The sequence below is a fragment of the Podarcis melisellensis genome (assembly GCF_964234715.1).
Source record: "Podarcis melisellensis genome assembly, chromosome: 14".
Classification (NCBI taxonomy): domain Eukaryota; kingdom Metazoa; phylum Chordata; class Lepidosauria; order Squamata; family Lacertidae; genus Podarcis; species Podarcis melisellensis.
The window spans coordinates 43559259-43584060 of NC_138546.1; the positions used below are offsets into that span (position 1 = coordinate 43559259).

At 41.0% G+C, this 24802-nt stretch overlaps 1 protein-coding gene and 1 long non-coding RNA gene across 14 annotated transcripts in view; one reads left to right on the forward strand and one right to left on the reverse strand.

Moving 5' to 3' along the window:
* CSNK1G1 (casein kinase 1 gamma 1) overlaps positions 1-24802 on the forward strand; it is a 55516-nt gene that overhangs the window by 303 nt on the left and 30411 nt on the right. For 5 of the 9 annotated variants that reach the window (XM_081888658.1, XM_081888665.1, XM_081888664.1 and 2 more), the window contains exons 1-6: positions 8356-8479; positions 12988-13379; positions 16359-16399; positions 17052-17121; positions 21596-21747; positions 24204-24438. In XM_081888658.1, coding sequence (XP_081744784.1) covers positions 13202-13379; positions 16359-16399; positions 17052-17121; positions 21596-21747; positions 24204-24438 — 676 coding nt within the window. In that variant the 5' untranslated portion in view covers positions 8356-8479; positions 12988-13201. The other 4 variants (XM_081888661.1, XM_081888659.1, XM_081888662.1 and 1 more) reach the window with 3 other exon arrangements.
* Positions 1754-8333, reverse strand: LOC309356938. Of its 5 annotated transcripts, XR_014162928.1 has the most exons (5): positions 8218-8333; positions 6412-6974; positions 6054-6135; positions 2428-2509; positions 1754-1939 (listed from the first exon to the last, which is right to left on the reverse strand). It is a non-coding gene; the product is annotated as an uncharacterized lncRNA (long non-coding RNA). The 5 variants fall into 5 exon arrangements; XR_014162929.1 differs by lacking the exon at positions 6412-6974 and having other exon boundaries at positions 6044-6135; positions 8218-8317; XR_014162930.1 differs by lacking the exon at positions 8218-8333 and having other exon boundaries at positions 6412-7023.

The window sequence follows — 24802 nt, forward strand, 5'->3', positions numbered from 1 at the left end:
CTGTGCCATTAACGGCGGTCGACGGGGCCTGCCGTTGCGAGGCAGGGCGAGAGGAAGGGGGGGATTTGGGGAGGGGGCCGCTCCCTCGGCTCAGGCATGTTCTGACTTGCCCAGGCCTCGCCTCCCTGATAACACTTGGCGCGCCTGGCGTGAAGCGCATACGCTGAGGTTGCCCAAAGTGGAGGCTGCGTGTGCCCCGTTTTTTTTGGGGGGGGGGATGCCTGGAGCAGAGTTTCGCCTTTTCCCTCCATGCTGAAGAACGGAGCCTTTTCAGCCATGCAGGAGCTTTTGCGCAGGTGTTTCCAGGGTTCTTTGTGTGTGTCTATGTGTTGCTTTTCCGCTGCAACCTGTTTTCAGAATAATCATGGTGATTGTATTTGCCTTAACTCGATGTACTCTAGCAAAATGCTCAGCTGCTGCTCACCACCAAGGACTGGCTCCTAAGGGGTATTTGATCAAAAAGTTCGCGCGTGTGTGTGAGAAAGCCTCCTAGTTTCGTAGCTTCCAGGTTTTGCCCTCCCACCAGCTCTGCCTTTGGAGAAGACAATAGTGCTGCTGCTGCTGCTATGATGCTTCCTACCGTCAAAGGAGACCAAATTGCTATTAGGGGTTCAGGCCAATGGTCTGTCTAGGTCAGCCTTTTGTCTACAATATTTGGTCATATTGGGGCGGTATTGGTAAATTAAGGAGCACTATACAAAATAATGCTGCCAAAGATTAGGAAATCGTATGTTTGGTTGTCAGTCTTTTTTAAAAGGATACTTCTGATACAGGGTTGTGACGCACAAATCCCGTGAAACACACTTCCACTGGCTAGCTGCACATGGTGTGGAAAACATGGTTTGTCTTTTTTTCTTTAAACCTGTTGGGGGGTCACACCCATAGTGTTTATGAGTCAAGTTTCTGGCAATTTTGAAATGCTCTGTAGGTGTTGGATACTTCGTATCCTTCATATCCGGAGCATGCAGCCTTTTGCTCCTCTGTGTAGGAAGCCAAGCTAAACAATTTAGGAAGAGTAAGGATGTGACTCCATTAAAGGAACTTGGAAGTTTTTCTGCTTTCTTTCTGCTATGGGCCTCTTGAGCATATTGTTTTTCTTCTCTAAGCCTTGATGATTCCATAGACAAAATGCTGCAGTTTATTGTTATTACCCTTTATGTAGAGATCTAAACTAATGCTGATCTGTTGCTGTGCTTCTTAATATGCCTTGTTTCTGCATTTTACTAGTTGTGGGGCTGAAAGAGGATTGTTTGTATGAAGAAAAATAATTTGCTGTTCGGATTGTATTAGCTTGTAATTTTTTAAAAAATAGTTTATTTGGTGTTTGTCCAGTTGATACTACCATGTGTGCAAGATTCATATGGTGTCCAAGGATGCCAAGATATGTGCCAAAATTATACTAGTGTATCTCTGTGTTTGTTAAAAATATGCAGCTGAAAACCAGAGGTAATCTTAAACATAGTTACTTGAAACTAGGTCTTGTTAAATCAGTCTCTCAAGTCATGCTTAAAGTTTGGCTGTCTTATTGTAGTGCAGATGGAATGCCTGCATATGCTTCTGCACTACATTATTTATAAAATACAACTTGTTTATTTCGGGGGGGGGGAGCAGCAAGTTTGTTTAATTCTTTGTTAGGACCTGAGTGAATCTTATATGTGGTATATGAAGTATATTACCAGAAGATGTTTCGATCTCCACTACTGTGGGTGACCTATCACTCTGCACCTACAGAAAACTCCCAATTTATGCAGGGTTTTCGTTCCAAGGCACCACACATTGTGTATATTTGAAACACCATTGAAAAAGCCTGCAAACGCCCCAACCTGTTCCACCTCTTTTTGTAATGTTTTTGGTCACTTCCGGGTTTGATGCAATGTGCGCGTGAGCAGCTACAAACATTGGGCGCTCCTAAAATGGTCACTGTCTTCCTGTTAGAAAGCTGTAGAATAGATTTTTTAAAAATTGTTACTAAAACTGAAGGCTGCATGATTCAGAAATAGAGCAAATTTCACAGACACAAGCAAAAATAAAATTTTAGCAATTTTTATTCTGGTAGCCTGACATTTAAGTACACATCTAGGAGTTAGCATCATTGATATTACAGTGGTACCTTGGTTTACAACCATAATCCGTTCTGGAGGTCTGGTTGTAAACCAAAACAGGTTGTAACCCAAGGCGTGTTTTTGGCAATGGGGCCTCCCAAAAAAAATTTGGTTGTAATCCAAAACACACACTTCCGGGTTTGACATGGTTGTAATAGAAAACGGTTGTAAACCAAAGCGGTTGCAAACCAAGGTACCGCTGTACTGGAATGTGACTAAATTCTTTTAGCAGTGTGTGGTACTAGTGTTGATTTATCAAACATGTTAGGTTCATAAATTACTGGAGCCATGGCTCATTTATGGGATTGATGTCGCTTAGACTTACCTGCTCTACTTGTGCAATAAGGGTGTTCTTCCCATGTGATTTGCAAACTTCCAAACTTCTGCCTGCAGTATACACCTGGTAGCTGAAAATGACAGATTTTTATACTTAAATTAGTTGTCTTTAAGAGAATCCAGCACATTTCAGAAAGGTGATTTTGTTGTTCAGTATCTATATAGAGGCACTGAGGATTTAGAATTCAGGATCATTCAATAACTCACTTAAGTTCAATTTGTCATTTTTAAAGTACAAGTTAGAATAGTGGTGCCAGTTCTAAACTAATGCCTGGTAGCTATTTTTGAGGGGATAGTGAAAGTGAATCCAGCAGTGACAGAGGTGTTGGGGTGTGTGTGCAGGGTATGTGCCACGTAGAGGTTTCTTTGTATAGTGGTACCTCGGGTTAAGTACTTAATTTGTTCCAGACGTCCGTTCTTAACCTGAAACTGTTCTTAACCTGAAGCACCACTTTAGCTAATGGGGCCTCCTGCTGCCACCGCGCCGCCGGAGCATGATTTCTGTTCTCATCCCCAAGGTAATATTTCTGGGTTAGCAGAGTCTGTAACCTGAAGCGTATGTAACCTGAAGTGTATGTAACCCGAGGTACCATTGTACTGAATCTTGAATCTTTCTTATCTTTGTGACACTTTGTTTGCAATAGTCTTTATTCATTGTGCAATTTATAGGATTGACTGCTACATTGTTGCTAACGTGGAGTTACTATTGAAAATGGTTTGGAACAGGCATAGGCAAACTCGGCCCTCCAGATGTTTTGGGATTCCCATCATCCCTGACCACTAATCGTGTTAGCTAGGGATGATGGAAGTTGTAGTCCCAAACATCTGGAGGGCTGAGTTTGCCTGTGTGTGGTTTGGAACACCTGGTGCAAAATGCTGAATCCTGCCCTACCTAACTGATACTGGGAAGAGGAAATTGGTCCTACCAGTGTTGCAGCATTACATTGGTTCCGTATTAACTTCTGGGATTAGTTCAAAGTGACTGTGTTTGTTTTTATAAAGCTGTTTATGGCACAGACCTTGCAAATGTAAGCTCAACTGTACCTTGAACAGCTACCAACCCACATGCAGATCGAGAAAATGTTAGGGAACTGCAGTGGGAGCCTCCTTTCAAGGTGGTCATCGGCTCATAATAATAAATTATTGTTATTATTATTATGTAAAGGGAAGCTTTTAAATGTTTTATTATGTTTTGATATACTTTGGAAGCCTCCCAGAGTGGCTGGAGCAACCCAGTCAGATGGACGGGGTACAAATATATTATTATTATTATTATTATTATTATTCATTGAAATGGATAACCCAGGGAAATGCTTTGAACTCAATCTAGAGGCTGTGTAACATTTCTGTTAGGCATGCTTTTAGATATGTTAGTAGCCTTGGTTTGGATTACAGTACAGATGAGTATGTATTAGGTTTCCATATACTGTATGTGGGGCCTAAGACCAGTTAAAATAGTTGAAGCTTTTGTTTCATGTTAAAAAACAGAAAGCTTCATTTGGTGCTGTCTTCTGAACACTTTTATGATAAATAGGTGGGCAAGGCCTTGGTTACCATTTTACCTAGTTATTATATACAGCTTATTGTAGGTGCTTTATAAACACAAAATGACTGAGCAATGATGCCTGCCGTGTTAGAACGTCTGTGTGGCATTTGCTATTACGCTGCTTTTCATTACTGGGAAACTTATGTAACCTGGAGAGAGCATAAATATTAAGATAATTTATTCTAACCTATGATTTATGGGTGCAGTAGAACTTATTGCTGCAGAAAAAAATCCAGCCTCTTTGTGCTATCAGGGTTCAGATATCCTGTAGCCACCTACTTGTTCAGTTTCTCAGCACTGATGCGTGGGTACAACTGTGAACTGCATCCATGGTAACCACTTTTAGCTGTTGACTGAACTACAAATAAGTGGCTAAACTATGCAGATTTATTCAAAATGTTTATAGACATTGATATACAGTGGTACCTCGGGTTACAGATGCTTCAGGTTACAGACTCCTCTAACCCAGAAATAGTACCTTAGGTTAAGAACTTTGCTTCAGGATGAAAATAGAGATTGGGCGGCGGCAGTGTGGCAGCAGTGGGAGGCCCCATTAGCTAAAGTGGTACCTCAGGTTAAGAACAGTTTCAGGTTAAGAACGGACCTTCAGAACAAATTAAGTTCTTAACCCGAGGTACCACTGTATATGGTGGGTTGGTAAATTTAGGTCAAGGCATTTGCTTGCCTGTCCAGAGAAGTGGAACTCATCTTGGCTTGTTCATTTTCAGAGCAAGACTCCAAACCCCAGTCAAATTCTAAGCTCTGCTTCTGCTTTGTTCTTCTGCTTTAGAGTGTTGGGGATGACGGTGAGTTTGCACAAGTGGAGCATTGCTCTCCCAATAATTCCAGAACTCTTAAAGCCAGAAGAACCCAGTCTCTGTTATTCTCCCTGCAACACACACTCATTAATCCATCTCTCAAGGGGGATTTCACTTTAGATTATGATGATTGCCCCCATCAGAGCTCCACTCTTTGCCCCCACCCGGCCTTCACCAAATTACTCTCTCAATCTCTCTGGACTCCATTTTCAGTCTTCCTCTGAAGGCCAGGCAGCTACAAGCCTCAGCATGCATGCATCCATTGAACAATCGCTATATGATGTGTTGCTAGGTCTCACCCCTGTTTGCTGTGGTGGGGACAATTCCCCCCATATCGGCTCTTTCCTTCATATACAGAAAAACCTGAGGGAGGGCATTGGGATGGAGCACCCCTCTATTAACCCTCCCTCCCAACATTCAGCAGGCCTTCAGGACAGAGCAATATACCGTAGAGAAAGGGTGGTCCCAATCAATGCCTCCAGCCAATCCAGTTTGCAGCATTTCCCAATCTTTATCTTTTATTCATTCAGAGAGCAGAGGAGCTACATTAAGAGTGTGAGTGTGGCAGGCTATAGCTTGCCTTTATAATATTTTTATTGCTTTGCCTGAAAGGTTTGTGAGTTGAGAGAGAGGGGTAGGCTTGGTGGACTTGAAGGTGAAGTGCCGCCAAACATCAGAAAGATCATGTCAGTGAGTGTGTTTATCAAATTAATTTTTGAAAACTGAGCAGAGGACAACATGGAAGGGGAAGGTGGGTTACCATCACCAACTTGTCCCCCAAATAATATATTTTGTTGCCCCCTTGTTCTGTTGTCAGAAGTAGCAGCTGGTGAGGACATTTGGAAGAAAGAGGGGAGATTATGCAATCTTTTGTTCCTCCCACCTCCATTGCCTACTTTCCTTCTTTAAGAATTTGGGCTTGACTCTCCTTTCATTATAGAAGTTGTAATGTTTCTTCTTTCCCTCAGGATTAGTAAAATAAGACTTCAGTCCTTGAGAGTAAGCCCTCTAGAGTCCAGAGAGGATTACTTCTGAGGAGACAGAGGCTTGTTATAAATGTTGGAAGACTGTTAATATTAGTATTACCCCAAAATTTATCAGGTGCTTATTGTAAACAGTGAAATCAGAGGGAAATGAAATGTGGAAAATCTGGTTTTAGTTTTTCCATTTAATCTCACCGTTTACACTCCACCTACCTAACATGTGTATATGTCTGTAAACAAATATATCATGCCACACACATTTACTTACAACCTGGGATAAAAACTTCATGCATCTGGATTGAACAGTGGTCCATGAAAGCTCCTGCCATGATACATTTGTTATTTGTTTTCTGAAAAAGAAAGACTTAAGATAATTATTGTTTTATATTTTGAGTGTACCAGTGCCACTTAGCACCCTAACTTTAGCACTATACAGTGCTGCTTACTGAAATCAGAGTTCATTCAGTATGGATACAGAGAGGAAAAGGTGGAAGTATTTCATCGTACTCCATACCACAGGACTCAGCTCCCAATTATTTTACCTCCCCAGTATGGATAAATTTACAATGCAATCCTATACATGCCTACTCAAGCTAATCCCATTGAATTCATTGAAGCTTATTTACAGATAAGTGGACTGAGGATGGCAGTCTTAGTTGATTTTAAAATATATGTGTGAAGTTTTCCATAGGGTTGCTGCCTAAATTCTAAAGAAAGAATGTTGCCATCTGTTGTTGCGTCAAGCTTGCACATGCTAGGGTTTTGCCCCAGTAGGAATCATGGAACTTTGCTGAAAATTACCACAGCAACAAAAACAACAACTATAATAATAGTAACATATGTGTTAGAGTTCTAATCTGAGCAGTGCAAGCTGGAAGACAATTGAGCTGGATGTTGATCATGTACACCAGAGGTTTTCAACCTTTCTGAGTCCACTGCTCCCTTGACCAACCATTCTTTCTGCAGCTCCCCTGTTGCCTGCGGGCAGCCCCTCACCTCTTTTTGAACACCCTCCCTTGTGAAGTGTTCCCTCGGCCTCCTCTTCTCTCCTCTCTCCTTGGGAGTCCACTGGACAACAGCCACCACCGCCCCTGGTCTCTGAGCTTACATGCCACAAGAAATGTGGCATCCCAAGTACCCAAAACCTTTTAGGTAACAAGATTCTGAAGATTCAACTGTACAGGCAGTCCTGCAAAACACGTTATCTTGCAAATGGAGTATTCATAAACATGCTATTATAGAGGTACTGCTGAAAAATAATGAATTAGGTTGTGATCCCAATCCCATTTGCCTGAGAGCAGGCTCTTTTGAATTCAGTAGCATCTATTTCTGTGTTGAAATGTTTAGGATTCTGCGGTTAGGCCTGTTCTTCCAAGAATTTTGATATAACAAACATATTTAACTGTGACTGCAGTACTTGATGAACCTGTGACTTAATATATTTGGTTAAGAGTATCTATGTACATATCTGTATTTATAAATATTAATTGTTCAAATGACTTACGATTGTCCACTACTGCTGAGGCTAACCCCCATTAATGTTTCTGGTGGTCCGTTAATAATTGCCATGAAAAATGTGATATTAAAAATGAGTCATTGATGTGAATTGTATATTAGTTCACTTGTTTTGAAAAAAAGATTACCGTAATTGTTAAAATGTGTGACTGAATTGTAAAATATATTAACATTGGCAATATACACAATCTCCCCCCCCTCCCGGTGGTGACTAGACATTCTGTTGTTGCGCCCATAGTCTAGGTTTAAGGAGCCATTTAGTGAATAGCTTACATATCTGAGTTTCTAACACGGTATTGAGTACCTCTGGTGAAGACTTGCTTGTCATTGCTGAAACTTTTGGAATATTGCTCTGGTCCCAGCTTTTTATGCAGCTATAGATAAAGCATGGCTCCAAATACCTCTCCAGCCCCAGTAGACATACTTCTCATTCATTCTTGACACCAAGTGATTAAACTGTTTTATTCTGGGCTAAACATTAATAGTTTTGTGTTCTGTCTTTTCATGCCTGAATATGAGCAGAAAGATATCTGTTTCTACAGACCAGAAAGAGGAGCTGTTGGTTGGTCATATACACAAAGTAGACATATGAAATATTAGGGTTATTCTTCCTTCACAGAGCTCTTTTAAGTGCTAAAGAACTTGAAGAAAGAGAATAATTCCAGTATGTATTGATTTATAAATCTTGTTGGACAGAGTCAGTGCTGTGCATAATAGAATTGTATCCAATTTTAGTCGTGCTCACTACTGTACTAAAATTAATGGATGTGACTAATATAGAGATCTTAATTTCAGTGTGTCTACTCAGGGTAGAACTTAGCTGGGTACAACCCATAGTTTTTAAAGTGCTCAGTAAATTCTAAGTGTAATACACATGACTTCAAAATAATACACGTGACTTTTCGATTATTACTTACTGTTTTTAAACGGCAAAATATTATTCAACGTGAGGACTCCTTGCCTTCCTAACGGTTGTGATTATACTCGCTGAATAACACTTGAACAGCATTATGTTATCACAGCCACCTAAGTTCTATGAGTCTCTCACATTCTAGGGTGATGCAGCTTCTCAACATCAACCGGCCAATTGGGTTTTACAGAAGACATGTAACTTGGAACATAAAGATTTTTCTTGGGTTAAACGACAAAATGCTATTGTACCTATCCTTTCTGAGCCAGGTATGTCAAAATAATTAGGTTAATGGGGAGTCTGAGAGGATAGTAGTTAGAAAAATAGCCTATTATAGCAGCCATTAAAAAAAATATGGAAAATTAGGTATTGCCTTAAATTTTCACAAAATCAGATCATACAGTTTTTCAAACATATCTGCATTACAGTACTACATCTGACATTACCTTTTTCCTAGACAGAAATGAAGCAAATAGGAATTCTGTTTCTTTTGTATTTTCTACTTGGGCTTTTTATCTTTTGCTTTTGCAGCCGGGTATACATAATTTACATAGGAAGCCGCCTTATACCAGGTCAGACAGTTGATCCATCTTGTGAAGTATTGTCTACTCTGACTGGCAGTGGCCTCTCAGTTCCATCCAAATGAGATCACAAAGCCACCTTACACTTTGTATGGTGCAATATCCACATATGGACTGGACAGTAAAATGCCAACTGATTGGTGAGCTTGAATGGCCATTAACCAATATTTTAAGCTAGTTTGTCTTGCATATTTTGAACTTGTGGAGGCATCTTAAGTTATCTGAGCTGCTGTCACCACCACTGCCTTGCCCAGCAACAACTACTATCTTTTAGTGGGTGAGCGTGAGGAGATTCTCCTGTGCAGTGACATATCTAGTGGCTGTGTACAAAAATCTATTAATTGGATTGAATGTATATGGAAGTTTGTTCTAGCAAAAGTGCTGTTCCCTCAACAGATGTGGAATTTTCTTGTGGGGAAAACAGTAGGCTTTCTCATCTTAACAGAAATAGCTTTGAGTTGTACATGTCTGCAGTGTACAGAGTCAGAGGCTGGCTTTGGTAATATGGTGCCCTAAGCAAGGGTTAAACCACAGAGCCTAGGACTTGCCGATCGGAAGTTCGGCGGTCCGAATCCCCGTGATGGGGTGAGCTCCTGTTGCTCGGTCCCGGCTCCTGCCAACCTAGCAGTTCGAAAGCACGTCCAAGTGCAAGTAGATAAATAGATACCGCTCCGGCGGGAAGTTAAATGGCGTTTCCGTGCGCTGCTCTGGTTCGCCAGAAGCGACTTTGTCATGCTGGCCACATGACCCGGAAGCTGTACGCCGGCTCCCTCGGCCAATAAAGCTAGATGAGCACCGCAAGCCCAGAGTCTGTCACAACTGGACCTAATGGTCAGGGGTCAATTTACCTTTAAGCAAGGACAAAATGTGATGCCCCCCATAAGTTTGAGTAGGTACTCGTGTAAATATAGGTTGTTGTTGTTGTTGTTGTTGTTGTTGTTGTTGTTATGCACCCCTTCGGCTCGGCACCTTTTTTTGGGAAACTGTCTAAACTTCCCTAAATCTGATGCTGAGCAGGTAATTGCCTAATACTGTTAGAGTGTTACAAAGGTATTACATTATTTTTGATTGAATAAAGTACTGTTAAAACAATACTTTAAAACTATTTATTAAAAAGCATTTCACAAATTATTCTAAAAGAGAAAATGGTTCATATGGGTTCTCCCCCAGTTCTTTCCCCCTCGTCCTGCTGTTGGAAGGCTAAATGCTTTGCATGAATCAGTTCTTTGGTTCAGTATCAGTTTTTAGCTTTTGGGTAGTAGAGCTGGGGAAAACTGTTGGTCAGAGCGGACAAGGCTAGGCAAGATGTACCAATATTCGGACTTGGTATATGACAGCTTCTTTTGTTCATATAACATAGTTTATCCTTTAGTGAAAATGTTGGGTACCAGACTTAAAAAACCCCATCTCTACCTGTTTTTAAGCAAGTTAAAGAGTGACTGAACTAAGTAAAGGTTTCAGGAGCTCTGAAAATACATTCTAGGGTTGTCAAACAGCAGAATATGGCAAGTAAAAAGTTAGGATAACAGAATACAATATTAGTAACTATTTCTATTTCATTTTTTAAAAATGCATTTGGATATGGCTATTGTTTGAGATTATGTTTTAGAGCAGAACTGTTCCCATACGGTAATGTTAGTTTAGTGCATGGACACTAGGTTGTCTTGTCTTTATTATGCCGCCTCAGTTTATTTGTATCTTAAAAGTTTCTGACAATCTTCAGGACTGTATTACAGAAGAGGCGCTGTGATGAGCTGAAAAGTACATATAATTAGGAATACAAGTTAATGCAATCAGAGTAATTTGAGTCAAACTGAATGTACAGCTTTAATACACGAGAAGGATTAGGGAATTTTATAATAGGGAAGCAATCCAAACTCATGGTAATAGTATGGGTAATAGGCCCCTAGGAAGATAAAACCTTGTCATTTCTAATGTTTTGTTTTATAAATTGACTTAAATGAAATAAGCTGCACAACTTCAGTGAAGTCTGATTCCTATGGTGTATTCAAATTAAGTCAACAAGGCTCTGTCTTTCTTTGAATGTGCATATTAACATCAAAGTGCAAGTATAATTGGTCAGTCTAAAGATAAAAGTATCTCAGCCTGCTAAGGAACTATTTTAATTACCGTATTTTTCGCTCTATAACACGCACCCGACCATAACACGCACATAGTTTTTAGAGGAGGAAAACAAGAAAAAAGTATATTCTAAACGAAACAGTGGATGTATGATTTTTGTGGTTCATGCTGTGGCCACAGACATGTCATCTGAGGGTGAGTTTGGGGTAGCCCAATGCAAAAAAAAGGATGCTGCTAATAATGCAGGCGATGGGGTTTAAGGGGAGAAGGAACACACGTGGGGTGGGTGGAGAAGGATGCTGCTAATAATGCAGGAGAGGAGTTTAAGGGGAGAAGGAACACACGTGGGGTGGGTGGAGAAGGATGCTGCTAATAATGCAGGAGAGGAGTTTAAGGGGAGAAGGAACACGTGTGGGGTGTGTGGAGAAGGATGCTGCTAATAATGCAGAAGAGGGGTGTAAGAGGAGAAGGCTCCTCTCCTCTCCCGCTTTGCTCCTTTAAAGCAAGCAGGCTCTCTGTCCCTCTCTCCTCCCCACTCAGCGGATCTTCTCCCGCTTTGCTGTTTCAAAGTGAGCCACGGAGGAGGGAAGGAAGGGGAACCATGGATCCTCTGCTCACAACTGCAGCAGATCCCCCCGTCATCCGTAGGCATTCGCTCCATAACACGCACAGACATTTCCCCTTACTTTCTAGGAGGAAAAAAGTGAGTGTTATGGTGCAAAAAATACGGTATTTTTTTTTACTTTTCTGTTATAAATCTCCCTCAAAGGAAGTATTTTATATCAAGCAGACAACAATTTTTAAGTTTTAGGCAATAGTGATACAGAGAACTTGATATGTGGCTGAAAAATTTAAAAGTACATGGATATGAACTATTTCTTAGTGAGATTCATTTACCGAGAATGTTTACAACTATCTCTAGAGCTGGCAGTAATAGACATTATGTTTTGGGTCTGTGATGTCTCCAGAATCTGAGGACTTAGCTTTTGTGTTCTTGGCTGGGGATTGGGCAAGTAAACATCGGTAATGACAGACTTCAAATTTGTTTCATGATTAGTGGGGCTAAGTGTGAAGGGTACACTGTTAGGCAAAGAAGTATTGCCTCTCTTATGCCAGTTTGATGAATAAGGCATTTAAAAGTGTTGGAGTGTGTGTGTGTGAGTAAAATTGACTTTCCTTCTAACATTTAAAAACTGAAGCTGTGACAATGCTTAATATAATCAGCATTAGGTTGAAGAATTTTATCATGTCTGCTTTTGAAACCAACTTTATGTTAAACATTTCATACCCCATCTGCAGTTTGAAAACTTCTAGGGCTGCTTACAATATAGAATTTAAAGTCTTTTAAATCTGTTTTAATGCAGAAGCAATTGCTGCTATGTTTTATAGCATTTAAAATTGTATTTATACTTACTTTGTTTTAAATACTATTTAAAATGCTACAAAACATAGCAGCAACCACTTCTGCATTAAGACAGATTTAAGAAACTTTAAGAGAACTCTGGGGTTTGACTGAGATGCCTTGTAGAATTCTACATAGCATATATAATGTTTAAAATTCATAATCTTAATTTTGTAAAATATAATGTTGAAATTGTATTCATAATGCAAAAATGCAAAAGCCTTGCATAAAGCAAACCTAAAAATTAAACTCTGGCTACCCTTACTTTACCCAAAGCATTAGCTGACAGTGTGATTTGTATGATGTACGAATGCATTTGTGTTCTTGGGCGTTATTTCTGTCAAGCGTTATTTGTCCCTTTGTTCTGTACATCTAGACTCATGAACATTGTTCATAAGTGTAGCCAGATCCACTTCTTTGTTACCTGATATAGAGCTAAGATATTCTTCTAATATCTTAGATTGAAAAGTGTGAGACTTTTGGAATGGAGGAAAACTGCCGTTTCCATAGCTGGGAATGGCTATGGGTAGTGTGCATCTCTATTCAAGTTTATATTTTCCACAGTGAGAAACAACAAATGGTTACACTGACACTGGCAACCTGATGAAAATGCTGATTCCAAAATAGCTATCATTGAATTCTATTTTAGTGAACAGCTTGTTCTTTTATAAATAGGATTTTGATCTTACAATTGCCCTTTTTTCTGTTGTAGGTTATATAAGATTCTCCCCTACCTTGTGGAGGACTCTGGAGTTGCCCATCGAATGTTCGGTGGAAGAACACGAATAACTTGGATATGGTGCCAAAAGATCTCCAAATGATTTTATAGTTTGACCCAATGATTCTTCTGGATATATATTTCTCTCTTCAAGAATAAGTGCAAAGTCCAAATCCTGCTCACTGGAAGATATTTTTATTTTAAGATCATGGACCATCTTACTAGGGAGAAAGATGAAAGGCGAACCGGAAAAGGAAATCCAGCAAGAAGTTCACACAGTTCCCGAGCATCAAGTTCCACTTCAGCCTCTGGTGTTCTTATGGTTGGGCCCAATTTCAGAGTTGGCAAGAAGATAGGCAGTGGAAATTTCGGAGAGCTCAGGCTAGGTAAGAGCATATAACTTTCACAGGTTGTAAACAGGGCTACACTATTTAGTTAAAATCTTTTGATCAGCTAAAAAGGTGTCCCTAATTGTGCAATTAATGTACAGTACATGTCAAAACTTCAGATAGCAGGTGTCACCTTAGGAAAGGCATTTCCCTGTCTCCTGTGTAAGGGGGATGCCCTTTCTAAGGCAGTTTTTGCTGCAGTATATACATACCTCATCCAAAACGTATGTTTTTCATATTGTTTCATATGAAAGTTATAATTAACACTTCTTTACTTGGGTGACATCTTTCTTTCCCCCCCTTTTTTCTGGTCAGGAAGTTTTAATATGCTATTTTTTACTATACATAACTTGGTTTAGCTGAGTAATTTCCATATATATACAGAAAATGATGAAGCTTATATAAATTTATAAACAATGCTTAATGCAGTTCTTTCTTGAGCGGCTGTTTTTCAGAATTCTACAGTATATAATTTTCTGTTCCATAATACTGCTAAATGAAATTTTCCCATATAAACAAGCAATTATTTTGCTTTTATTTTTTAGAGCAGATAAAATAATTAAAGCCCAGTATAATACCTACCAGTTTGTACTGGTTGCTGCAGAATGCTGTTTCTTAAAATGAGATGATGATATCCATTATTTCCTATGGGAACATTTCTAACCCATGCTACCTCCCTCCACTCTGCCTGAAACTGCAGCATCCAATCAGCTAAAGGCAAGCAAAAGAAAAACTGATTTGTCTGATCTCTCCCCCTTCCCCTCCCCCACATAAAGGTAAAGGTAAAGGTACCCCTGCCCATGCGGGCCAGTCTTGCCAGACTCTGGGGTTGTGCGCCCATCTGACTCAAGAGGCCAGGGGCCAGCGCTGTCCGGAGACACTTCCGGGTCACGTGGCCAGCGTGACATCGCTGCTCTGGCGAGCCAGAGCCGCACACGGAAACGCTGTTTACCTTCCCGCTGGTAAGCGGTCCCTATTTATCTACTTGCACCCGGAGGTGCTTTCGAACTGCTAGGTTGGCAGGCGCTGGGACCGAGCAGCGGGAGCGCACCCCGCCGCAGGGATTCGAACTGCCGACCTTTCGATCGGCAAGTCCTAGACGCTGAGGCTTTAGCCCACAGCGCCACCTGCGTCCCTGCCTCCCCCACATGGTTTCTGCCTAAAATTGCCTCCTCCAACCAGCAAAACACAAACAAGTAAGAAGGTAGGCAAACTCCAGTTGTTCAGATATCCGAGCCAGCCTTGTGCAGTGAAGTTTGCGTATAATTCTTTATGTTCAGATAACTGAGATTTCAGATAACAAGTGTTTTGATAGCGGGATCCGTGTGTACAATATTATTCCTAAACTTTCTTGCTTCTGGGTAAAACCACCAGCTAAGGACAAAGTCAGCCTTCCCCTGTCCACACCAACAGCACATGCTACTCACCATATAAAACATCTTAGGTAGCTATAATGCATGCAGATACTATTTCATCCACAATTCTCTGAAATTCTCAATGCTAATGAGGCAGTTTAGCTATTCAGGTTTGTCCAGCCATAATCCCATACATTCTCTGTTTTCTCACACATAAAAGAAATGCTAAGGTTTCGGCTATGATACATGCGCATCATCTAAAAATAAATGAATTGTGCTTCTTCTGATATACTTTTACCCATATGCAAATCTAATCAATAACTTGTTTGATTTGCACATCTAATCAGTGGTTTGCTTGTTCAGTCAACTTAAATCTTATATTCTGAATTAAAGACACATGCCTATATTTTCCTCCTCTGTCCAGGACCCTTAATTTTTTTCCTGCCCCAAACACCGAAGGGCAGGTAGGCAGCTCCTAATTTTGATTCTTGCTTCCTCGTAACATGAATGCTCTTTCTTCACCTTTCTCCCCTCGCCCCAAAGAGGTTGGACTTTGTGTTTACTCTGTAGCTGATACACTACTTGGGAAAGACTTTACAGCAAGTTTTAGTTGGGGAGTAAAATAAACCTCACTAGGGTTTCATTTATCATGATTTTATTTGAGCCTCAAAAGAATGAGGAATTTTATTTAAACTCAAATTTCAGTTATACTTCTGAAGAAAAGTATAAGCACGAGGTAGTTCATATAAAAGTTGGATATAAATTATATTTCAATTGACTACCATGCATACACTTTAAACTTTAGCAATAGTATATAAATGAAGTAGGCATTCTAGCTGACAATTTCAAGACCTTTGTGCTTATGTGAAACTTGGGTTTGTTTAAGTTTGTTTAGGCTCAGTTTTCTTTAAAAAAACTTTTTAAAAACATTTTTGTTTGGTTCCCTCCCCCCCCTACATAGGGACATTCTTCGCCATACTTTTCTCTGAATAGTTTTGTATTATTAAATGTATATAAAAGAAACATTAAAACATTGAAGAATTTATGTTCTAAAACAATGGGTGATAAAGAATAGGTGAATTGCACATTATCCCCTCTAATATTGTATATAATTATTTTTGGCACATAAACAACATACTCATAATAACATGCAGTCACATCTTGGTTTTTGAACAGCTTAGTTCCCAAATGCTTTGGCTCCCAAACATCACAAATCCAGAAGCGAGTATCCCAGTCTGTGAACTATTTTTGGAAGCCGAATGTCCAACGGGGCTTCTGCAGCTTCTGATTGGCTGCAGGAGCTTCCTGCAGCCAATCAGAAGCTGCAATTTGGTTTTCAAACATTTTGGAAGTTGAACGGACTTCCAAAATACGACTGTAGTCAGATTTAATTGATTCAGTTATACAGCAGACTAGATGTTTTGAACTAAAACTGCCATCAGTGCCAGCCAGCACAGCCATATTGACTGGGGCTGATGGTACTTGTAGCCCTAATATCTGGAGAGACCAGGTTGGTGAAGACTGGAGTAAACCTCTTTTAATTCTGGAAACCTGAAAAACTAGCAATACTGACTTACCTGTCACCATTGTGATGTTTATTGTGTCTCTGTTTCCATTGCAGGCAAAAATCTTTATACAAATGAATACGTAGCAATCAAACTGGTGAGTAATGTGCAGTTTTTAAACATCTCTGAAATTCTGAGTGTTAAGCAAATTAGGAGTTTAGATTATTCTCCCGTTGATCTAGACTAAGTTTTCCTGGACATCTCTGTAAACTGTTGTCTTTTAAACTCTTGGTAGAACACTTCCCTGTTGTAAACACATTCATGAAATGCTTCCATAAAGAGATTTGGAAAGCTGTTTTGTTATTAACCTGCCATGTATCTTAATAATATTTTTTAGTGAATGGTCACTTCTTTCTAACTTATTTATTTATTTAACTTATATCCTTCCCTTCATCCGCAGATTTTAAGGCAGGTAACATACATACATACATACATACATGAAATATCATGTATGTAATTCAGATTAATGACCCAAATTAAGTTCTTTGACAGATGCTTAATATTAGGCTCCTTCCTATCTGACAGTGTGACCATGTAGCTGCTTATCTTCAGTTTTTGCCTACATTGAAGTTGGCCTCTCATGAATTCTCACCTGATATTTTGTGTTGGAAATTCAAAGGGCAAGGATTTAATAGCAGTTCTTCAAAGCCAGTCAAATTAAATCCTAGGTGGTTTTCCAAGTTTGAGAGATGCTAAGGCTGCCATAGAGTTCCATTTAATTTGACTATTTTTTCATTCTGTTTTCGTAGGAGCCATTAAAATCTCGTGCCCCACAGCTGCATTTAGAGTATAGGTTTTATAAACACATTGGCTGCACAGGTAAGTAATCTCATCGCTAGAAATGATAATAAAAGGAGAGTATTTAACTTGTAGTTGATGTACCGTACTTTTCGTTCTATAAGACGCACCAGACCATAAGACACACCTAGTTTTTGAAGAAGGAAAACAAGAAAAAAATATAATCTGAATCCCAGAAGCCAGAACAGCAAGAGGGATCACTGTGCAGCAAAAGCAGTGATCCCTCTTGCTGTTCTGGCTTCTGGGATAGCTGCGCAGCCTGTATTTGCTCCATAAGACGCACAAACATTTCCCCTTACTTTTTAGGAGGGAAAAAGTGAGTCTTATAGAGCAAAAAATACGGTATTTGAAACCCCATTAATATCATTCCTGGAGACCACTGTTTGTCCTTGGCTGATCTGACGATTGCAATTTTGATGCACTACCACAGTCCTCAAGATTTGTTTACCTTTGTATCCCAAGCATAAAGGGAACTCTTTTTTTCTGTTAGTAGGTAACTTTGAGAAAATATATGTAGAAGGCACGTATAATAGATCTGACTTAAGGGTTGTAGCTGGTATACTGGAAAACAGATGTGACTGCCATAACACATGTGTGATACATGATACACCCAGAACAGTCTTGCTGGATCAGAACATCTCTAGTCCAACACCTGGTTTCCAAATGTGGTCAACCAGATGGCTTCCTAGAAGCAGGATATTATACTGCCTCTGATCCTGGAGGGTAGCATAGAGCCACTATGACTAGTAGCCATCGATAGTGCTATGCTTCATGAGTTTGCCCAGCCCTCTTTTTAAAGCCATCTAAGCCAATGGGCGCCACTGCACCTTGCTGCATAAATTCCTTTGTTTGACCAGGCATGTTCTTTGAAGACATAAGATGTCTGTTATGTAGGGTAGGGTAGGCATCAAAATAAAGAAAATGCTACTTGATCTTCACAGCCCAGCCAAAGAACAGAGCAGTAGATACTAAATTTATGTGTGGCATTGACTTTCAGGACTGGAAACCTATTGTCTGGAAGCTTTGCTTGGGGATAGTATTTTATGGCTGAGAATTGGTCCATGAAACAGAACTTGGGTCGCTTTAAAATGGGCTAGATAAATTCTTGGAGGATAAGGTATCAGCCAACCGCTGTTAACCATGAGTATGTTCTACCTCTAGGATTAGAGAGAGCTTGTCTCTGAATACCAGTCACTGAGAAACAACAGTGAGCAAGTATCGTATTTTTCGCTCTATAGGAGGCACTTTTCCCCCTCCAAAAATTAAGGGGAAATGTGTATGCGTCCTATAGAGCAAATGCAGGCTGCGCGGCTAAGCCCAAAGCCAGAACAGGGAGACAGAGTGCTGCGGAGCGCTCGGTATCGCTGTTCTAGCTTGGGGATGGCTGCGCGCAAAGCCTCTGCAGGGCAGCGGGGTGCCTTCACCCCGCTGCCCCGCAGAGGCTAGAAAGGCTGTCCCCGAAGCCAGAACAGTGAGATGGTCTTGCTGTTCTAGCTTGGGGATGGCAGCCGCCTGAAGCCTCCAGAGCGCAGCGGGAACTCCCACTGCGCTCCGGAGGCTTTGAGTGAATGCACCTTAAACACACCTTGTTTTAGAGGGGGAGAACAAGAAAAAATCCCCCTCCCCTGTTCTTCCCCTTCTATGGTGCGGTGCGTCCTATAGGCCGGTGCATCCTATAGAGTGAAAAATATGGTACTATTGACTTCCGGGATAGCGCGATCCGGTAATGGCGGATTCCCTCCGAGCTCCGGAGGGAATCGGCTCCGCTGAGGACGGGTCTTGCCGTGCCGGCGACACGGGGACCCTTAAAAACCGCAGGCGCTGAAGCCTGCGGACTTGGTGACTCGGTGGGCACCTTAAACGCCCTCCCCGACCCGCGAAGAGCCTTTTTAAAGGCTGCGGAGTGGACTGGGGTGCGGCGCGGTGCTGAGAGTCCATCGCTACCTCGGCGGAGCGAAGCCGCGAGCCATGGCCGGAGAGCGCTGTCTTTCTTCCTGAAATTCGGACTGAAATAAAGAACCCGTGAGTAGAACGGAAATTTGATATTAAAATTTTACCTTGGATTGGAGTACGACCGGGGGATGTGCTAAAAGGAAGTCCACACTCCCCCCCCCCCACAAAAAGATTTAAGCAAGGAGAAGAGCACTGAGGTGGAAAGACTTTTGTGCTTAGAAAAACAACTTGCACGAATTGGATTAAAAAGCTATTGTGCTGGAGAGGAGAGAGGAACTTTAGAAGTTTTTGTGTAATTTCCCCCCCCCTCATTCTGGACCCGGGAGGGTCCTGTGTGTGAGCCCGAGGAAAAGGAGAAAGAAAGTTTGACAGCTGTCAAAAGAGCTGTCAGACGGGCAACTAAAGGCTGGAATTGAGAGACTTAGAAAATTTCTTTTGGATTAAAGGGGACATATTGTATTTGAACTGATTGGAAACAAAGTATTTGTGAATAATAAAGTAACGAACTGTTGGAAAGGAACGATTGGACCGGCAATCCCCCTGGAGGGAACAAAAGATACTGCAATGGCTGCAGAAGGAAAATTACTGGCAGAGATTGAAAGGATGTTTTTTCTCGTGGGAATTCTACAAGAACAGACTGCAGATATGAGCAAACAACTTGTGACCTTGAATCTGAAATTGTGTAACTCTGCTGATGACAAAAAGCTGGAAAATAACCCGGCAGCCGGAACAGAAGAGATAGTTTTGGAAATAGGGGGAAAGGAAGAAGAAGAAGGAGAGGACGTTCAGATGGAAAGTATCAACCAAAAGCCTGCAGCTTCAGAAAATAAAGGACTTGATGAACAGGACCAGTGTACCGTAAATTTGCAAAAGGAGAGAAGGACAAAGGAAGAAGCCCCTGGAACATCTGAAATACTGGAATATAAAAGAATTAACAAGCATGATTGGGACTTCTTCCTCAAGTTTGAGTATGGGAGACTGGCAGACCCTTGGCAGCAATTGCTATGGACTGATTCGGTGGAAGGAAAGAACAAGTATGACTGGGACCCTTTTTTTGAGTTTGAGCATGGGAGATTGGCAGATCCTTGGCAGCAACTGCTATCGACTTTGGCGGAAGGAAAGAAAAGGGAGCTTGGGATACAACTCCTTCGAGAATTGAAGGCCAACAAGCAACAAAATAGACGGAGAGAGACTAACTGGGGCTTGAGGGCCTCGGATGTGAGAAATCCGGGCTGAAACTGATTTTCAGAATAGAAATGTGGAAAGGGACAGAAACTGGGCCAGGGAGGGAGGGGGAGAGTAGAATAGTAAGAATTTTTGAGTTATGATTTTTTAATTTGGAAATGTTTTTTAAAATGGGAGGATTCGTGTGAGAGAAGATAGGTCGACCTTAGAGAAAGGAGTTAATGTGTAATAACTTATAAGTAAATTTGAGTCTAACAAGAGATGCTAAATATTAAGAATAGAGGATAACAATATAATAGAGAGAAGAGGAAATAACTTGCTGAATTAACTATTAAAATTGGAATGTGGGAAGGAGAGATGTGGGGAAGTCAAGGAAAGAGGGTAATGAAAATTATATATGTATTGTTTTTGTGTTTGGTGTTTGTGTGTGTGTGTTTGTTTATAAAAAATTGGAAAACTCAATAAAAATTTATTAAAAAAAGAAAAAAAGAAAAAAAGAAAAATATGGTACTATTGTCCTCATGTCCTGAGGACATGTGGGCTTCCAGCAGGCATCTGATAAACCACTGTGGGATACAGGATGCTGGAATAGTTGGGCTTTGGTCTGATCCAGCGTGACTTTTTTGTTCTTGTAACAGAGATACAGTTGTACCTTGGTTCTGTAATATCCCAGAACTCGTATGTTTCGGCTCCCAAATGAAACCGGGAGTGTTCTGGTTTTCAAATATTTTTCGGAAGCCGAACATCCAATGTGACTTCCACAGCTTCCGATTGAAAACGTCTTGGTTTTCAAACAGTTCTGGAAGTCGAACGGACTCCTGGAACGCATTCTTTTATAGAACCAAGATATGACTGAACTAGTTAGGATCAGTCAGTTCTGTATGCCCAAGGGAGCTTTAAACTTTTGATTTCTCAGATAGCATCTTCCCATGCTCTGTGAGCCATTTCTGAAAGTGAAATTTGTGGGGGAGTTTGAAAAGCAGTTTTGTGACGTCATATGGTTTGCTTAAATAAAAGAAGGGTAAAATATCCTGGTCAGCATGAAGAAACCGTTGCACCCATCCAAGTAGCTCTTAGATACCAGCTGTAAAGTTTGATGGATTATGATTATTACTGTCCTAGTGCACACCAGCTCTACAAAAAAGCAACAAACAACCACCACCACCACCCCTTCACAAATTAATTGAAAGGGTTTCATGTGGTGTGGTGGGGAGAACAATTGACAGATAAATTTCAGAACCATTTTTGTGATAAAATTTGACTGGCATAAGTAAAATTTGGGAGTTTTCATACAATAGTAATGATGCTACTGTAACCATCTGGATGTATTCCAAAAGTATGTTTTGTATACTTTCAGTTGAAGGCTTCCCCCAGGTGTTTTACTATGGGCCGTGTGGAAAGTACAATGCCATGGTACTTGAGCTCCTTGGTCCAAGTTTGGAGGACTTATTTGACCTTTGTGATAGAACATTCACTCTGAAGACAGTCTTAATGATAGCAATCCAGCTGGTGAGTAAAAGAATAGTTTGTGCTGATTTCGAAGTCTTTGGCTTACAATTTTACATGATTTCCTAATATTAACAAATGGCTCAGGAAACTACATATTAACCCTTACATGGGGAGTAGCCAACAGAGTGTCTCCAGATGTTGTTGGATTATAGCTCCCATCATCTTTGACCATTGGCTGTGCTGACTTGGGCTGATGGGAACAGGCTTCCCTTGCACTATGCTAACTTTCAGTTTTCAAGAAAAGTAAGTGTTTGTGTGTGATTTATTTGTTTAGTTCACTGGGTTTTTTTCTTGCTTCTTAGTTTTACTTAGTTGAGTTAATCTTCAGTAACTCAGTAAGTATAAATGGTTTGTTTACTATGCTTTGTTCACTTTAGACAGCAAGATTTGAACATATCAAGAACATATCAAGAACTGAATGGAATGATTTATGTTCTTGTTGATGTTTAGAAAGGATTATTGATTGCATATGTCGTGCTAGTGAACCTGTGGCCCTTCAGATATCATTGGTCTCCAGATTCCATCAACCCCAGCCAGCATACCTGGTGGTTGTGAAAAATATCAGTGGTTTACAACAGTATATACAAAAAGACCATTAAAAATATAAAAATTAGAAATCAACTATGTATTATGGAAAGATATATTCATAATCGTCTATTTCAGCTTGACAGAATAGAAAAGTTTTCAACAGGTGTTCAAAAGGTGAAATGAAAGGTGCCTGCTGAATCTATTGGCAGAGTATTCCACAAGACTGGGCTGGTGATAGTTACTAAAGCAGGGGTCAGAAAACTTTTTCTGTAGGGGGCCGGTCCACTGTCCCTCAGACTTTGTGGAGGGCTGGACTATATATGCACACTGCGAGGGGGGCCAGTAGTCCTCCTCCCCACCCAGCCCCAGCCACCTTCTTGGTTTGCTGCCTGCCTCATTTGCTGAAGGGCTGGCAGCAGTGGCGTGAAATGGGCTTTCTCCCTCCCCAGAGAAATAAGGCTCTGTGCTTACCTTCCCAGGGGCTGCCGCCACCACCGCCGCCACTGCTGCGTGAAGCGGGTAGGCAGAGTGAGCTCGTCCTCACCGCTCTCTGGCCCACAGGAGCACCAGGGCGATGACGGGAGAAGAAGCCAAGTGGCAGCAGCTCTGCTAAATCAAACACCATACCTGGTTTACCTCAGCACGGTGCAGGGACGTCTCTGCCAGTGAAATGCCGCTGAGGTAAACCAGGTGTGGCAGAGATGTCGCTGCACTGAAGTAAACCAAGCATAGCATTTGATTGGCAGAGCCGCTGCTGCTCGGCCTCTTCCTCCTGTCATCATCGCTAGGAGTCTTGGCTTCGCAGTGGGTTCCGGCTTTGCAGTGTGGGCCGGATTTAGGAGCCAGGTGGGCCTGATCCGGCCCAGGGGCCGTAGTTTGCTGACCTCTGTATTAACGGCTTGGTTTCTTATTGCAGTCAAATGAGCCTCACAAACTTGGGGAATGACCAACAACTCTTCTTCATGTGTCAGTGATTGAGCTGGGATGTAAGGGATCAGGCAGTCCCAAAGATACCCTGGAATTAAATAGTTAAGAGCTTTGTAAACTAATACATGGGCCTTTAGCCTGGCTCAGTAGTAATGGGCAGCCAGTGTAGAGGTTTTAGTAATGGTGTCACCTGCTGTTTGTCAGGTGCTTATCTGCAGTCCTACTGCCACATTCTGCACCAGTTGGAGTTTCTGAGCCAGGCCAAAGGGAGCTCCACATAAGAGTGCATTGCAGTATTCCAGCCTTGAGGTTACAACCGCATGGACTACAGTTATATTACCAGGCCTGGTGGCAGACAAGGAAATGCAAGTTAGCTGGTCCTGTATGTAAGGTTTGGTTCCCAAAATAGAGTTTGGGCACTTTCAAATGGTGGAACGTGTCAAGCTGGTCAGATTGATTACAAGTGCATCATGTTAAATGTGTACGAGTTGAAGAGTAGGTTAGATAAGTTCTAGTATTCAAGAGTCTGATGATGATGGAAAGCAGAACATGGATTAGAGAAGTGGCATTCAAACTTGTATGGAACTCTGGGATGTCTTGAAGCTTATAAGGGGTGTTATCAGTGAGATGAGTAATGATGAACAAGGCTCCTAGAAGTTGGCTTGCTACCAATTGCTGTCAAGCTTCTCTTCCTTGTGATGTTGAGGATGTTCTGCCTGTCTGTTCATGTGGGGCAACAATGACAACCGGCGTGCTCAGAGCCATTCATGAACTGATTCTCTTATGAAGATCATACTTCAGATCTTCTGGAACACCTTGAGGGTTCCTTGGCAGATGGGTTTCTTCTATAAAAAACACCGCATTATTTCTTTTTTATTAAGGTATTTTAACATCTGGGAATGATGTTAACGTACACTTTAATGTACACTAGCTCTTGAATAACTGACAAACCCTTGACAGTTTTGTAATTAAAGGCATTTAAATACTGTCTTGTCTTACAGATCTCTCGAATGGAATTTGTGCACTCAAAGAATCTCATTTATCGAGATGTCAAGCCAGAAAACTTCCTTATTGGACGACAAGGAAATAAGAAAGAACACATCATCCACATAATAGACTTTGGACTGGCCAAGGAGTACATTGATCCTGAAACCCAAAAACACATACCTTACAGGGAACACAAGAGTCTAACTGGAACAGCAAGATATATGTCCATCAACACCCACCTTGGCAAAGGTTTGTTACGATACCTTTGTATCTTACTTCATCTGTATTAGCAGAAGAGCTCAGGCTCTTTTCTACAGAACTTATGCCATTAAAACATTTTCAGATGTTACCAAAAATGAGACATTTGAATGCTCTTTGTGTGTTTTCAAAGCATTTTTATCCTGCTCTTAAGTGGAAGAAGACTCTGTCCTTAGGCTTACAATTTGAAAGACATTTTCTTGCTACTGTTGCATAATTTTGCATGCCTACCTGTCAGTAGCACCTTTTTTTACAAATATATTTAAATTTCATTGTTAAGAATATTAATAAATACCGTCTTTTTCTGTGTATAAGATGCCTCTGTGTATAAGACACCCGCTATTTTTGGGGACTC